The 16,126-nt window shown below is 39.8% G+C and overlaps 1 protein-coding gene across 2 annotated transcripts in view; it reads left to right on the plus strand.

The window, feature by feature from the left end:
- The window catches only part of LTBP1 (latent transforming growth factor beta binding protein 1), a 187,520-nt gene that overhangs the window by 139,497 nt on the left and 31,897 nt on the right, over positions 1–16,126 (plus strand). For both annotated transcript variants that reach the window (XM_009880398.1, XM_009880397.1), the window contains 3 exons: positions 4,242–4,367; positions 12,297–12,422; positions 14,609–14,752. In XM_009880398.1, coding sequence (XP_009878700.1) covers positions 4,242–4,367; positions 12,297–12,422; positions 14,609–14,752 — 396 coding nt within the window. The remainder of the gene's footprint in view (positions 1–4,241; positions 4,368–12,296; positions 12,423–14,608; positions 14,753–16,126) is intronic.

The following is a 16,126-nucleotide window of genomic DNA, read 5'->3' on the forward strand; positions in this document are numbered from 1 at the left end:
TCTCTGTAAATAAATGCTGAGAAATTATTTCAAGGGGCTGAAATCTCAGCCTTTATAACTTGAAAGAGAATCTATATCAGAACTAACAGAGATACAGTGCTGCATTTTCCCAGATCCTGGGAACATTTATTTTGATAGGACCTTCTATGTTTGTGAATCTGTGATGTAACAGAAAGGGCAGTATAGTTAGCGTCAAGTCACATTAGATAAGCTTCTCTCACTTCTAAAACACTTGCAGTGCTTTGTGGAGGATAGGTGGGGAGGAAGAGAATGTGTTATCTGAGGCTGAGTCAACATTGCCAAACCCAGAAAAATACTACCCAGCTTTTAGTTGTGAACGATCCCAACTCCATGCTGGCACAACACCCGGGCATGCCTCACGACTCCTTTTTGCCATCTGTTTTTATGAGACGAGAACTGTGGTATTAGAGCTGGAAAGTGATGGCGTGTTCGTGTTCTAAATGACTGGAGAACCAGGAGACTGGACCTGGCTTTGGCTGCTCTCTTGTGCACAGTTTAGACTTGAGCTGGGAGACTGTATTCCAGCTGATCTGTGTTGAAGATCTTGTGCAATCAACAGTAAATTCCCTGTAGAAGTTCTGAGTATTGTATGTGACTGCTTTCTAATTCAGAAAATGTTGCATTCAACATGTGGAAGTGCTGTACCAGACTTTGCTTTTGCAGATAAAAGATAATTGATCACAAGCAATAAATCAACGCCAGCTTTGATACCCCTCTATTCTCTTCACTCCAGTATGTAAAGTAGTAGTATATAGGCTTCAGGTTTTAAATGAATAAACATAATGAAACTGAAAGCACTTGTGAGCCAACTAAGGGACAGACAGTATAGACAGTATTTTTAACAGGAAAATGTGAATGAAAATTGGAAATCATTTCAGATAAGAGTGCTGTGCTTGAGAAAGAAGACCACCAACAATGAAAAATTAAACCTTGCTGTAGAGGGGAGTTAAACTGCTTGACAAATAGCCAGATCAATATCAAACAAATCGAAGAAAGGAGGAGTTGATACAATGAATACCGACAAGTTAGAATAGCAAAGAACTGGGTGTAGCAAAAGAACATAAAGGGAGATCTTTGGCTAGCAGAACTAAGTATGGTTAGACATTTTTTTTACTGTGTTGACTACTTGTTAAGCTGTTGCAGGGTGCAAGAGCAGAATTTTTATGTCATAGATGGAAATCTCCAGTATATTTTTCTTGTTCTGTATTTTGTACTGGATAAAACTAGCCATACTTGTATCATAAATGACGAGTTCTTTACATTTCAACAGTACCTTCAAAATATTTTAAGCTGATAAACTGAGACATTTTTCAATGACTGAAAGTTAGTTCTATCAGAGTTCTGTAATAGCAATTAAAAACAGAAAATTTTTGAGAGAGTTTACCTGGAGAGATGAGAGGCACGGTAAAAGATCCAGATAACAGGCCACCAGTGCAGAGTGATCTTGATCACGTGGTATACTGGGCATGAGCAACCAATATGCGTTTCAATATGTCCAGTTCTGTATTGAAGAGGGAATCTCAGTCATGCTTGTAGGATAGTGGACTTCCTTCTGGGGTACAGTCACTGAGAAGGATTTAGGGGTCAGAGACAGTCAGCTGAATATGAGCTTCCAGTGCAACCCCATGGCCAGTAGGACTAATGTACTCTGCAGAAAATTGAAAAAGCAGAATATCCAGCAGGAGTAAGCAAGGTTTGTTTACCTCTATTTTGCACTGATACAACTGCTGTTGGCACATTGTTGTACACTGACATTCTGGTGCCCACAGTTCAAAATGGATGCTGATCAGCTGAGGAGAGTTCAGAGATGCAGGGTACTGCACCTGGGGAGGAATAACCCCATGCACCAGTACAAGTTGGGGGCTGACCTCTTGGAGAGCAGCTCTGTGGAGAGGGACCTGGGAGTCCTGGTGGACAACAGGATGACCATGAGCCAGCAATGTGCCCTGGCGGCCAAGAAGGCGAATGGCATCCTGGGGTGCATCAAGAAGAGTGTGGCCAGCAGGTCGAGGGAGGTCATCCTCCCCCTCTACTCTGCCCTGGTGAGACCGCATCTGGAGTACTGCGTCCAGTTCTGGGCTCCCCAGTTCAAGAAAGACAGGGAACTGCTGGAGAGGGTCCAGCAAAGGGCAACAAAGATGATTAGGGGACTGGAGCACCTTTCTTATGAGGAAAGGCTGAGGGACTTGGGTCTCTTTAGTCTAGAGAAAAGAAGATTGAGGGGGGATCTTATTAATACATACAAATACTTAATGGGAGGATGCCAGGGGGATGGGAGTAGTTTTTTTTCAGTGGCGCCCAGTGATAGGACGAGGGGTAATGGGCATAAACTGGAACATAGGAAGTTCCATCTTAACATGAGAAGGAACTTCTTTACTTTGAGGGTAGTGGAGCACAGGAACAGGCTGCCCAGAGAGGTGGTGGAGGCTCCCACTCTGGAGACATTCAAAACCCGCCTGGACGCCGTCCTGTGTAACCTGCTGTAGGTGACCCTGCTCTGGCAGGAGGGTTGGACTAGATGATCTCCAGAGGTCCCTTCCAACCCTAACAATTCTGTGAATTCTGTGAACCCAAAAAAAGCTGATGGCCTCCGGGAGAAAAGGATTGAAAACTGTTTACTTTGTTGAAAATAAAACGAGGGGTGACTTACTACCTTCAGAGGAAGCCATAATTGAAAATAGAGAGCTATTGAATTAAACTGGCAAATTTACCTCAGAATGTGGTGTCTGCAAGTTGAATCTGGCCTAGACTAGAAATTAGGAACATGCATTTTGGTAAGGAACAAAGTTGAGAAGAGTCCAAAACATTAGAAAGTGTGCAGTTTGCTCTTTCAGATGAATTATACTCTTATATCCCTAAGATTGTTAATTTTGTTTTTCTGTCTTGTAATACATCATCCTACCTTGTGTAATCAGCTGTTTTGGTTTCCAGTATTTTTCTGTCAGTTTTAAGAAACTGACAGCTTAGTCTTGAGAACAGTATGTGTCCTGAGAAGGTACCGCGCTGTCCTTGTCATTGCTGATCTCCCACCTTACCTGACTTTCAGAGAACTTCAGGAAGTATGTCATTGGTCTGCATTTACTATGAATTCAGAGAAGATTTGATAGATGCAGGTGTTGTGCGAAGCGCAGTGTACTGACTTTTCCCTGTGCACCTCATATAGACACTACCCTTCCCTGAGCACCTCTATTCTTTCCACGTGCCGTGACTTCAGGACACTGGCCTAGAAGGTCTATACACAGCATAGTATCAGTCTGTATGTAAAGCCAATTTTATAATGGATGTCTTGGGTCTTGAAATAATGGTACTGAAATCATGATTTCTCTACTCTGTTAAATTACTGTCTAGTTCGATGCATTTTGTACGGCTGTAACAACGGCCAGAATGTAAGCAATGAAAGACATGGTTAAGAAAAAGAAATTCTAGTATCTGTGATGATGGATGAATGAGCCTAGTGTAAGTTTTGTTTCTAAATTTGTGTTTGATCTCAGCATGGTACTGAAAACTTAACAGGTTTCTGTAAAGCAAAATACAAAAGTACAATTACGATGTCAGCAGTAATTCATGTAAAAGTTGTACCTCCTTAAATGAATGAATGCAGTCCTTAAGCTCTGATGGCAGGTTTTGTTGATAAGATGAGACATCAATCAGAAAAATGCTTGGTTTTCAGATTCAAAAGTAGGTTTGAAAAATGTTTGAAAAATGCTTTCCAAGTTAAAAAAGAAAAGCAATGATGACACACTCTTACACAGCAACCTTTTGGGACCATTCCCATTCCCCATCAGCAAAAAAGAGCATTTGGCTTTAAATTATATAAAATCAACTTACTGGGACAGATGCAACTCCAGACCTGCTGGTAACACATGGAGCCAGATGCACAAGCCGACCAGCATGCAGCAATCAAGCAGCAGTGAGATGGAGCCACCTGAGAATTCCCCTAACGCAGAAGAAATGTTGGCTAGTATGGAGCTACTGATAGCTCACAAATCACTCTCATCCGCTCATCCTCATTGCAGAGAGTATGATGCAGCAGAACATACTGATATGCCTATACAGAGTTTAAGAATCATCCCAGAAGATTTGGTTACTCTGGAAAATGAGCCTCGTTTACAGAGCTATTTGTATAGTTGGTGGAAATCTACTTTGAAGAGTGATTGAACTTAGGCTTAATATTAAAGGTATGATGATTTGCAAAGCTGTTAATGTCTCTGTGTTTTCAGATATCAACGAATGTGAGAGATCTGACCTCTGTTCACCTCATGGGGAGTGTCTGAACACTGCTGGTTCCTACCAGTGCGTATGTGAGCGGGGCTTTTCTGTGTCTACAGATGGCCGAACATGTGAAGGTGAGACAAGTCACAATAATGCATTCCCACTGATTTGCTGTTATTAATTGGGTGAGAAAAGTAGTCAGTTCGGGTCTAATACCCCTAAAACACTATTAACTCTACAATCTGCCACCTAAGGACCTTTTGTTCTTTTTCTTGTAAATGCAGTGTGCTGTGTTGCTGTTTGAATCATAAGAAGTAAAACAGGAAATGTACAAAATGGGCAATGTAATGAAGTTAATGTTTGTTAGAAGCCGTGGCTTACTTTTCTTGATTTTTAATAATTTTCCTATCTTAACATTGGATTATATTTTTTTGAACAAAGGAAATTGGTGAAAAAGAAGGAATACTAACCTAACTAAGGCAAATGATGGCAAAGGAGGGAATGATATTCATATGTTAAGATATATGAAACCAGTGGACATCTGTTATAATATGAAACCTGTTCATAGATGGGAAGTTATTTCTATCTTGTAGCAAGGGCGGAAGGAATAAATCTATATAAAATGCATGTAAAGCAAGTTTGGAACTTAGGCTTCTGATAAGTTTCAAGTGGGTAGCCCTTCTGCTATAAATTTTTAGGATTATTTAGTTTAAATATTCTTAAGTGCATTAGCAGGAAGCCTGAGCTGCCTGAGTGCTCTTATCGCTGTGTTTGAGACAACAGAACCTTACTTGTCAAGACTTTTTTATTTTTTTTAAAGATGCAGATGAAGCATCCGTACAACAGAAGTAACTCTAGTGAGAAAGTGTAGTAAAATGCTATCTATGATAGAACCTTAGACATTTTGAAAGAGCATAAATGTAGTAAATAGCAGGACACCATCCTGTGCAACCTGCTGTAGGTGACCCTGCTCTGGCAGGGGGGTTGGACTAGATGATCTCCAGAGGTCCCTTCCAACCCTGACCATTCCGTGATTCTGCGATAATTAGATCTCTGCTAAAGAGATCTTTAGATAATTAGATAATTAGATCTTTGCTAAAGCCAGCTTACTCTTTGTAAGTGTGTGCAGGTATGCTTATATAGATATTTTTCATATAAGGTTTTAAAAGCTCTCCAGTAAAAACACTGGTGAGAAACATCAACCGGGAGACTAGAATTTAGGTGTAACTAGGGTTTTATTTTGTCATAGCGTGAGAAAATATCCTGCTGCTGATGGAACACACACACTAGCAGGAGAGGTAGTGATGCTGTCCTTCTGCATTGAATTTAAAATAGGAGACTTGTGCTCAATGATACTAAAAAGAAATGTGGCTTAGTGTAGTCAGTGATGCTGACAGAAAACAAAAATTCCCCTGACTGGATGAAGAATGGCTTTTCTTATGGATGAGAGGACTGTTCAAGACAGGAAGCCTTGTGGGAAAAGGAATAACTCAGTAGGCGAAAAAGCTATATGATAGCAGCTCGGCAGGATGCATACAGAAGAGAAGCACCGGGCAGATGATAGCTCGGTGTTAAAACCTATGGGTAGTGGATGTCAAGCATCCAAGAAGCAAGCAAGCTGTTCTCTATCCCAATTACAGGCCAGTAAATCCATGTGTGATTGATTTTCATGGGCCAGCTCTTCTCATAGTTCACTTAGGGATAGTGAAAAGGTTCTTCCCTCAGTTGAGGAGGTGTATTGAAACTTCTGGCTGACTGTTGCATTTACTCCCCCTACTTCTACCAGAGGAAAAAGAGCATTACAGCATTATTATTTGAGCTGGCATATAACCTACCATATAGTGAGTAATATAATATCTAATGAAATGAAATACACTATTGGCAAGAATACTGTTATGCTGATGTAAGGGAATAAGTGCTGTATATTTAGATATAGCATGACATCAAACACACTATTTGTGCTTTAATTATTATTGATAACTTAAAAAATCCTGCAGTATTTTTGGTGCTGTTTCCTCTCTAAATATTTACTTTATTTTGTAATCATGGCATAAGTTGAAAGAAAGATTCTCTTACTGCCAAGACAAAAGCCTGGTTAAGTATGCTGGAGAGAGCAAATCTGAATAACTACAGTGATTGATGGACAAGGCAGTATTTTGTGATTTCAAGTAACAGGGATAATTCCAAAGCATGTTCATGGACTCTTTTGGCAGTATATATACATTTCACTCAGTGTTTAGGAAGGATATGGTTAAATATCTTCAATTCCTCTGCAAGAAAAGTAGTAGCAGGTGTTTTGCCTCACTGTTGAATATAGCTTAAAAAAAAAAAAAAGCGGTCAGAGAAGAATGCAGACTGCTCTTAGCAGAAACCAAACACTTTATTCCAAACCAAAGTTAGAAGAACACTTATTAACCTTGTGAAATCAAACTCTCAGAAATTAAAAAAGGCAGAACTGAATAGAAAAAAAACTTGGGGGGGGGGATGTATCAGAAACAATGACCCCGTCTGTCTGCCATCTCTGACAATTGATTAAAGTAGCACAGTTCCCAGGGAAGGGTTACCATCACATATGATGAAGTAGTTACAAAGCAATCTTCATTAGAACAAAAAAGCCAAACTTTTACTAAATAGAAAAGGATGAAATCACAAGATCTTATTTCCAGGATTGTGAGTAGTTTTGGAACTTTTTAATGAAGAATAAAACAACAAGTACAAAACCAGTTGAGCGTGCTTCACAAGTAATTGGTGGTGTGTATGGAATACAGATCAGACTTTATATTCAGTACTTGGAAAAGTATTTTAATAACTTGGCGAAGCGAGGGTACTTCTAGTCGTCTTAAGCAGCAGCACTCCTTTTCTACCATGATTAGTTTCTCCAGCATGTCATTTTAATAACAATTCTAGAGCTGAAAAAAATCACTTAAAGGGAGCACTGATGGCATCAGTGTTAATATTTGTAGCAGCATTAGCTTCATGCAAAAGGGCAAGACGAAACAAAAGCATCAGAAACAAAAGGAACGTGTGACATTCCAGGTACTGAGAAAGGATGTGGCTTCCAGCTGCAGGAGCTACTGTTCTTTACGCTAGGTGCCTCTGCGAATTTACTTCTAGTTAAGTGAGTGAGAATAACTGTTTATACCATCAGAGAAAGAACCTGAGGAAATTTTGCTGGATTCAGACGCCTCTCTGTACCTGGGGAGCAGATTTTCCATATCTCCAGACTGGTTTTGTATGAGTTTGACTCGGGTGTTTTTGAAAAGTCAGAAACAACAACAACATAAAACATTTAAGAACCCCATGTGGTTCAGTTCTGGTATGGAGTTTTTATGGCCATTGGCCAAAGTAAACTGAACAGCTGTGGAGACTGTGTCTTCTTCCAAGGTGTAGACAAACTTTTGTTGTAGCGGTGACATTCCACTGCTGCCTGGCCCCAGGCTCAGCGATTTGGCTGCACCAGGCTCTTCAACAGGAGGCGCTCGGAGCGCTCCCTAGCTCCCTGTTGAGCTCTCTGGGGTTCCTGTAAAGGCAGTGTTTTACCCAGTTGGCTGCTAGTCAGCTGTCTTGGCAAAAACTCAAGTCAGAGGTGGTTCTCTCATGCTGAAGTCAATACCATGCCCCAAGTGCCTCTTCTCTCTTGGTGTCCAATCCCATATGTCTCTTAGTGGCTCCCTCACTTTTCCCTCTCTGCTCCAAGCCCTAGGCTTCACTGCCTGTCTCAGCAGGCACTCCAGAAAAACTTACACATCCCACCAGAACTTTACAACTTCTGCTTCTTCCTTTCCCCTCATTTACTGTCTTGTATTCTGTTCTCCTTTCCTTGTCCACTGAGTAAGTTACCCATCTGAGCCTTTTGGATGCTTGCACAGAGATCATTGTGTGATCAAAGAATAATTTACAAATCAGTATACAAAGATGCTACATTTTCCATCATTTTAAGATAACTGCATACATAAGAAGTTTGAAAATCAGGGAAACAAATAGCAGAGCTGTGAACAGCGCACAACTGTTCTCTCTGCCACCAAAGACATTTTAAGACAGTAAATGTTTGCTGTAACTGCAAATCATGACCATAATTCTGCCCACATAGGGAAGACAACGCATCTTCAGGAAAAGGTTATGGTTAATCTAGGGCTCCTTTTGGGGCAGACTATTATCTGTTACATGGTGTAAATTTTATGCAGTAGACAACTTCACAGTTTCACCAAATCTGTGGTGAAATCCTGAAGTAAGAAAGCTCACGTTTCTGCCAAACATAGATTCAAGTATGCATCTCCAGAGTGTGCCCCTGTGAGCTAGCACCTTGTTTCACAATGAATAATCACAGACTTCGTCGGCCTTCTCACATTTGCTGATAGACATGTTTTAGGGCATCAACTACTTCTTACCCGGATGCTGGCTAGAGAAGTAAGAACACAAAGGGGAAAACAAGAATCTCTTTCTTAGCCGTACCATCACAATGTTGGAATCACCATCCAGCATTGTTGCCTCTAGGGGGCCCAAGTCTTTCTTCAAATACTCATTTTTCTAATTTTTTCATGACAACGATTTTTATGTATGGGTGTTATGGGCAGCCCTGCAAGTCTCGGAATCACAGCTCTGTTCCCCTAAGCATGATACAGAACTGTCCTAGGAATCAGTTCCTCTTCTAGATACTTTGCAGTGTAAGTAGATTTCAGTGAGACTTAAATATCATGCCTGGGGTCTTGGTCAGGTTGGCAGAAAATAGAAACACGGTGTTGAACCGGAGTGTGCTTGAGCGCACATGTTTTGCCTTTCTTTAGATCCTGATGATGTTAGATCAAAGGAGTTTTGATTAAAGCAGGCGGTACTGAGTCATGGATTCTAAAACAGGTCATAATTACAGAGAACTGCTTTAGTCACTGTATAGACATAGGATATATTAGTTTCATATTTAGTTTTTCCCCTTGCTTTGTCTTCATATAGCAAAAAAATCACCGATTACAAGCCTTGTGCTTTACAGGGTGATCAAAGAAACAAATGCCCTTTCCGGCTGTAAAACAGGAGTCCTTTGAGTGAGCTGTCTAGACAAGGAAAAATATTTGGTGCTTGGACCTTCTCTGTAATTTCCCATACACTGAAAGATTCAGTCATGTTCAGACTGCGTACTCTTTAAAAACAAAACTGTCTTCTGTGGCTGAATTATATACTAAATTAGGACACTTGCTACAATCACAAGTTTTGTTTCTGCAGCTTTTCAATGACCTTAGTTTACCTTTAGAGAACCAGCTGCATGATCCATTCCCCTATCTGTTTCCTTTAACATTTAGCTACTAAGAGAAATACTGTAATTTAGGGAATTCTAAAATCCCCAGTTGTAGTCTTTTCTGTCTAAGCTTTTAACAGAGTAACCGTCCTGTGGCTCAGGAACTTTTGTTATTAAAATATAGTTGGCCACTGAAAATGCAAACGCTGCGTTACTGTCTGTTGTCTCAAATTCCTGGCTGTCGATCCACCATTGTGTACTCATTTTGAATTCCCTTTCTTAACTGAGCAAGATTTTCTGAATAAGATGTAGAGTATTCAGATTTTTAGACAAAATACATGAAACTGATGATAATATGAGAATAAAAATTAAAATAAGACACGTTACACAGGTATAATGCACAGCAGCAAGAGGGACCAGAAAAACACTACTGTAAGGAATTTGTATCTTCTTTCTCCCACTAACTCCATGTGCATCTTTTTATAATTCTGTCATTGTGGTGACTGGAAAAGAAAGGGTATCAAAGGTAACACTTGACCTTTCACCTTTGACAGTGTGTTTAATACAGATACATATTGCCTACTTTTATTGCTGAATTAATTCTACTAGGGAGAGTTTGTGGTAGATTTCAGTAAGTTAGTATGCAGAAACCACCCAAATTTTCATATTCAGTTCCCTGAGAATAAACATAGTGGCTATTGCATCCTCTGCCAAATACAAATAGCCCTTTCTAAGATAAATTCCTTCAATATTTTTCCTTTGTTTAATAAATCAAGATATAAAAAGCAGTAAAGCCTTTATCGACAAAACCAACAAACCAAGTAAATTATTCTGCCAGTTCCATCTGTAAGTACTTTTTTTTTTTTTTTACAATTATCAATTTACTCACATCTCCTAGATTTCAGTGTATGTAGTACATACAGGTTTTGCATGAATTTTATGGTTTAGTTGAAGGTTTTTAACCAGTGGATCAGTTTAGTTGGAAAAGAGGTAAGTTTTCCATCACTTAAGCATCCTAAAGTGAAATTAGATGCCTTTCTGGAAAAGATGTTAGAATTCCACAATTTACAAAATTTGCCAGAGACTGTTTTTTAACCTATTTAAGAGGCCAGGCTACATGATGTGGATAGTCTCTTCTGACCATAAAAATCTATATGCAGTCCTAAACCTGTTCAAGCCCCAACCACAGCAAATAGGAAGGGCTGCTTTTCAAGACCACAAAAAACCTCTCCCTGAGGCAGACAGAAGCACGTGGGGATGAATTTGGGCACCTGAGGAGCGAGAGGGATGCAGGACAAGTAACCTGTTAGGGAATGTGTGGATGGTAATGATGTGCTGGTCAAATTTGGGTAGCTTGGGGAGCTGTGACCACGTGGTTCAAAGACCAAGAACTGGCATTCAGCTGAGTGTAAGACACAATTTAAAAGTAAAAATGTTCTTGCTCAGTGAGCACTGTCACAAGAAGACCAAGGTGCATCTTTGTTTGACATAGCTGTGAAGAGCTGGAGGAGTCGGCAGGATGGCGTTTGAGCCTTAGTCTCTCCTTTCAGAAAGACACTAAGCAGCAGTGCTGCTCCCCTGTTCAGAGCAGCCCTCTCTTGGGGGCAATGCAGGATTTGGTCCCACCAGCCCTTTAGTTCAGTCAGTGCCCGAAGGCCTTCACTGGAGGTAGAATAATGGTAGGTTCTGTCACATGAAGGTCTAATCTAATGTGCAGAATTAATGATAGTAGCTAGTACTCAGATATATCAAAAGCGAATCACTTTATTCATCATTAAAAATGTCGTTTCCCCTGAGGCACAGCGGAGAAGGTAATTCCAAGCAGACAGCAACCTTATTTAACAGTCATAATGGTTTCTAGGAATGAAGTATAGCAATAATTTCTCTTCTTCAAACTGCAGAGGAATTTAGAAGGCATAAGGTACTAATCCTAGTATCCTGACAGGCTCCCAGTCTCAGTTAAGTTCTTCCTCCTGAAAAACACACCATGACATCTTTAATGACCACAATGGTCAGGGCCTTGGGCTTAGGTTTTTGAGTGAAGATAAAAATAATACATTCCTAGCACTTGTAATACACTTACAAAAATAAACCACATTCTGCCACAAGTGTCTCTGCTTCATTATAGGCTGATGGGCAGCTGAGTCAAAGAGACTCATGTAGCGACTCTTACTTGTAAGGCCAGTAAACTGCAAACGGGAACTACAAATGAAAGGGCCAGTACAGAAAGCATGCAGGCATCGCAACTACTTCGCCTACCTGAGCAAGATTATTCATATTGTGTAGACTTACAGGATTAAAGCCAGAAGGCTCAGTCCACAGATATTTACCACTTACACATAGGCACACCGTGAAATTCTTTTCTGTGCTGAGAGCCAGAATGAGCTCTGTGCAGCACTTCTGCACAATGGATGCAACCATGGCCTTGAACTCTTCTTGTAGGCACAGGGGTTCAGTTTCACATATGTTGTTGACTGATTGTTCTACACTGGCAGAATCTGTAAGAAAGTCAGAGAGATGGTCATATTTAAACTATGTCTTCCGTGGTATGTAGCATCATGGATTGGGAGGTTTGGTGAAACAGATGGGAGCCAGTTGACCGTAACTGTTGTCTGACATATTTCCTGTGAAGTTAGCACTGAAACGATTTCTTAAATTGTACATCTGCTTACATTACATTTTTGTCTTGCCCTTTGTGTTTTCCTTCCCAATGTATAGAGGGACATCGCTGCATCTGTTTGCAAAATTGGCCCATCTGTTGTTTTTCTGCACCCTTCATGAATGTCTGCCTTTGATTGTCACACAGCCTGTCTGATGTTAAAATTCTTCCTTGCAGATGTTGATGAATGTGAGAATGGCACAGTATGTGGCAGTCACGGCTTCTGTGAAAATATGGACGGCTCCTACCGCTGCCTCTGTTACCAAGGGTACCAGGACTCGCAGGATGGGCGAGGGTGTACGGGTGAGTTCTTAGATGCAGGTAGTCATTCCAGCAAGGTTCGAATGAGCAAGAAGCAGCATAAAAGCAAAATGCATTTCTTCACAAAAATTTTTGTTAAAAGTTTTACCACTTACTAGCAAAATAAGGTTGAGCTGTGCTTCACTTGCTGAACTTTGTGCCAGGTGGAAACTTAGCTGTATATCAGTTTAATGAGAACCTGTTATTGAGATTGAATGGCAACCAACAGCAAATAAGCTGAGCCACTCATTTTCTCTCTGTAAAAAACCCAACAAAACCCACTATTTTTACACATCAGGACCATTCACAAATATAAATCATAATAGATCCAATTTAATATGTTAGCCTAGTTAAATGCCACATCTGTTTAGTCCCTTAGCTAAATAACCAGAACTCTGTACCACCCCCTACAGGAAATAACGTCTGGCATGTGGTACAGGCAGTCTGACTTAGATGGCACACCTCCCTAGGCACATCGTATTTGAGCAGATTTTAATATTGGCTTCGAGCTCCAGGAAAGACACCTATCACCATGAAGAGATGTGAAATTTTTGAAAATGTGTAAATACTGCACATTTCTCTTGTGAGTAATAGGTTTCCAGATCTGTTGTTAATAGTGATGGTTGGACCTGAGAACCATCTGAGGCAGCACAAGTTTCTAATATAAAATTAATACCGGATCAAGGAAAGGTATTCATTAAGCAATTTCTTCAAGCCAGACTCAGGATGAAACACATCTACCAGGAACAGGGACCTAAATGGAATAACAGAGAAGAGGAGTTAGAAGTTTTACAGAAGTGTCAGTATGTGTTTTCTAATATATTAAATAGTTCTATTACAAAATTCTTTAAGCCATTTGACACTTAGTTTGCAACATACCAAAGTATATTTTTGCATACAGTGACTTTTCACAGATGCAAACAAATGAAGTAAAGAAAGGAAAAAAAAAAAAGGCAAAAGCTGGTGTGAAACTAAATTTAATTTTGAGTTGCCAGTGAAGTGATTCTGCACCATGAAATAATGTCCTAATTTTGTTTCTTGTACACACTATATAATATACAATATTTGTATAAATTTTGATGCCAGTTATCTCCCAAAACAATTCTAGGAAAAAGGTAAGTCTAGTTCCTCACCAGGCAACGTTCCCCACAGAAGACTTATTCCTTATGATAGTAATCTAGCAAAAAGATGAAGAAAAATCTAAGTACGTTTTAAAAGTACTGACCCAAACTGTAAGTTAAAATGCATATTTGTATAAAAATAGACAAAATCAACAGTTATATGACTAGCTTTTCATTCTTGCTGGATCAGAGGTAAAAAGGACAAAACATTGCCTCACAAGTCATACTTTAGACCACACTTCATTATAGAAATGTCTGAATTGTGAAAAGAAAGTCAAGTTAAATGATTCTGACAATATTTGGTAAGCCTTGTTTAAAGAGCAGACAACTCTCCCACCAAACAAAAAAGTATTTCAGGGTAGACTAGTTAGCAGATACATGGAAACCAAGTTTTAAAATATGTGGGTTTTTTGAGGGAGAGGAAATCTGCATTGTTTGGCAGGGGGCTGCCTGGGTGATCTGGGCATAACCCTCGTGGGTTCCAGAGCAGCCTGTGAGGCCGTGCATTTGAAAGGCATGTGGTGGCAGCGCGGCTGGAGAATTCACTGTTCAGTGGATGTTCACGAGGAAAATGGGATTTTGAGAAGAAAAGGGACTTCTCTTTTCATAGCGCAGTCTGGATTGCACTGGCCTACTCATTTTGCTCCTTGAAGTCAGTGGAAGTTTGATAATAAAGAGAACAAGTTTGATTACAATAGGTGTTTAAGAAAAGAAATTAAATTAGTATGAATCTTAAATCCCAAGAAAAGGGTACAAAGAAAACAAGTATTTAAAAATGAGAAAGAAATCCCACAAAACACTGAAGAAAAGAAAGCTGGTGTTCTGGTCTACAAGCAGCACCTAATCAGCACCATAGTCTATAAACTGTACTGTGGTTTTCAGAGGCCTTTGTTTCAAAGGACTGACTACTTGTTTATGAATCCACTTAGGTATTAGTGAGTTTTTAATCCTTCCCCAGAGGTCACATCTGTAATCTGGCAGACAATATTGGCACAGATACAGGAGATAAAAGAACAAACTGTCAGTAATGGGTCTGAAATTATTTATATTTTGGCTTTTTTTTCCCAGATGTGAATGAATGTGAAATGCTGAGTGGAGTATGTGGCGAAGCCCTCTGTGAAAACGTCGATGGTTCTTTCCTGTGCCTGTGCTCTGATGAAAACCAGGAGTATGATCCAATGACCGGACAGTGTCGCTTCCGTACCTCACCAGGTAAAACGTTGGTGGATTTTTGCATGCTTCGCATGATTTCCACTGCATATGTAACTAATGGAAAGGTAAAGTTGGTTAAAATGCTGGTGTTGCTTTAACTACAACAGAAGAATTTAAAACTTTGTCTTCTTGAAAGTGTGTGCATGAGAAGAGCCGTATCTAGGACGGAATATGTTATCAGTGAATCATTACAGTGAATATATAGCAGAAACGCTTTCTCAATTTTATATGCCAACAGCCTTGGCAGTAATAATGAACTGTTACAGCAGTTAAGAGTAAACAATCTCTTGTTTGCGGTACTGTAACAATGAAATGTGATATGGAATCACGTCTGTGGTCTGAGTGATTTTATTTTTTGTTCAAATTTTTACTAACATCCATTACATACTAATTGGACAACATTTAAGGGAGCATGTGATTAAAACCAAAATTTGTATAGAGCAATATCCTCTTGGCATTATGTAGTACTAATGTAAGTCCTCAGAAAAGGTAGTTGGGAAAGCAGAAAAACCAAAAAAACGGAATTGTCATCAGTCTCTTTGAGTACCTTTTTGAGTGCCCTTGCCTGTTTTACTCCATCTTTTGTCCTGTTTTTCCTAGTAGTCCATCGTACTGGATTTGTGAGATTTTGTTATCAGGCGTTTTGGGTGTTGCAACTACTACTGGAAATATGCTCATTAAAAATGAGTTTAGAACTCTTAAGTTGCCTCCAGATTTCTACACTGATCCAGTTTGGAGAAAGGAAGAAGCCCACTATAAGGAGCAACCGAGAACAATAAATGAAGGGATTTACTCGCACAGCTTTTTTTCCCCTCCAGAATGTAAACCTTGGTATTCTTATTTTGTTGTTACAGTGCAGGCTGATCTAGCTTCTGGAAAGCTTTAGAATAATTGGCTGTAGTGCCAGGATGCAGACTCTACAGCTTACAAGGCTGTGGCTATTTTCTCCCATCACTCCTGGTCTTTCAGACTTGTAAACAAGGTTGAAATATCTGTGACCTAATTTCAACAAGTATTTGGATCACTGAATGTAGCACTCAGCAGCACTCAAGAAGTTGCCTGTGAAATATCATTAACAACTGACTGACAAACCTTTTGCAAAATCCTGTGAGAAAGATTCAGGCTTACAGGAGCTTGTTTTATGAAGGAGGAATAAAACCAAGTAAAATGACTGAGGCAGCACAGCAATGCCCAGTGGTACAGCCTCCATTCCTGGTTGCAAAGGAAAATGCTGCAGTACCTTTCCATCACAAAGCAGATTAGCTTAAATATACCCATTGATGATAACTGAAGGAACAGCATTAAAAGTTCTTCCATGAATTTGTGGAAGAAGAGTGTTTAAATTATATTATCAAGATTTGCAGGAGATGTGAA

This window comes from Charadrius vociferus, unplaced genomic scaffold, assembly GCF_000708025.1.
Source record: "Charadrius vociferus isolate BGI_N301 unplaced genomic scaffold, ASM70802v2 scaffold62, whole genome shotgun sequence".
NCBI lineage: Eukaryota > Metazoa > Chordata > Aves > Charadriiformes > Charadriidae > Charadrius > Charadrius vociferus.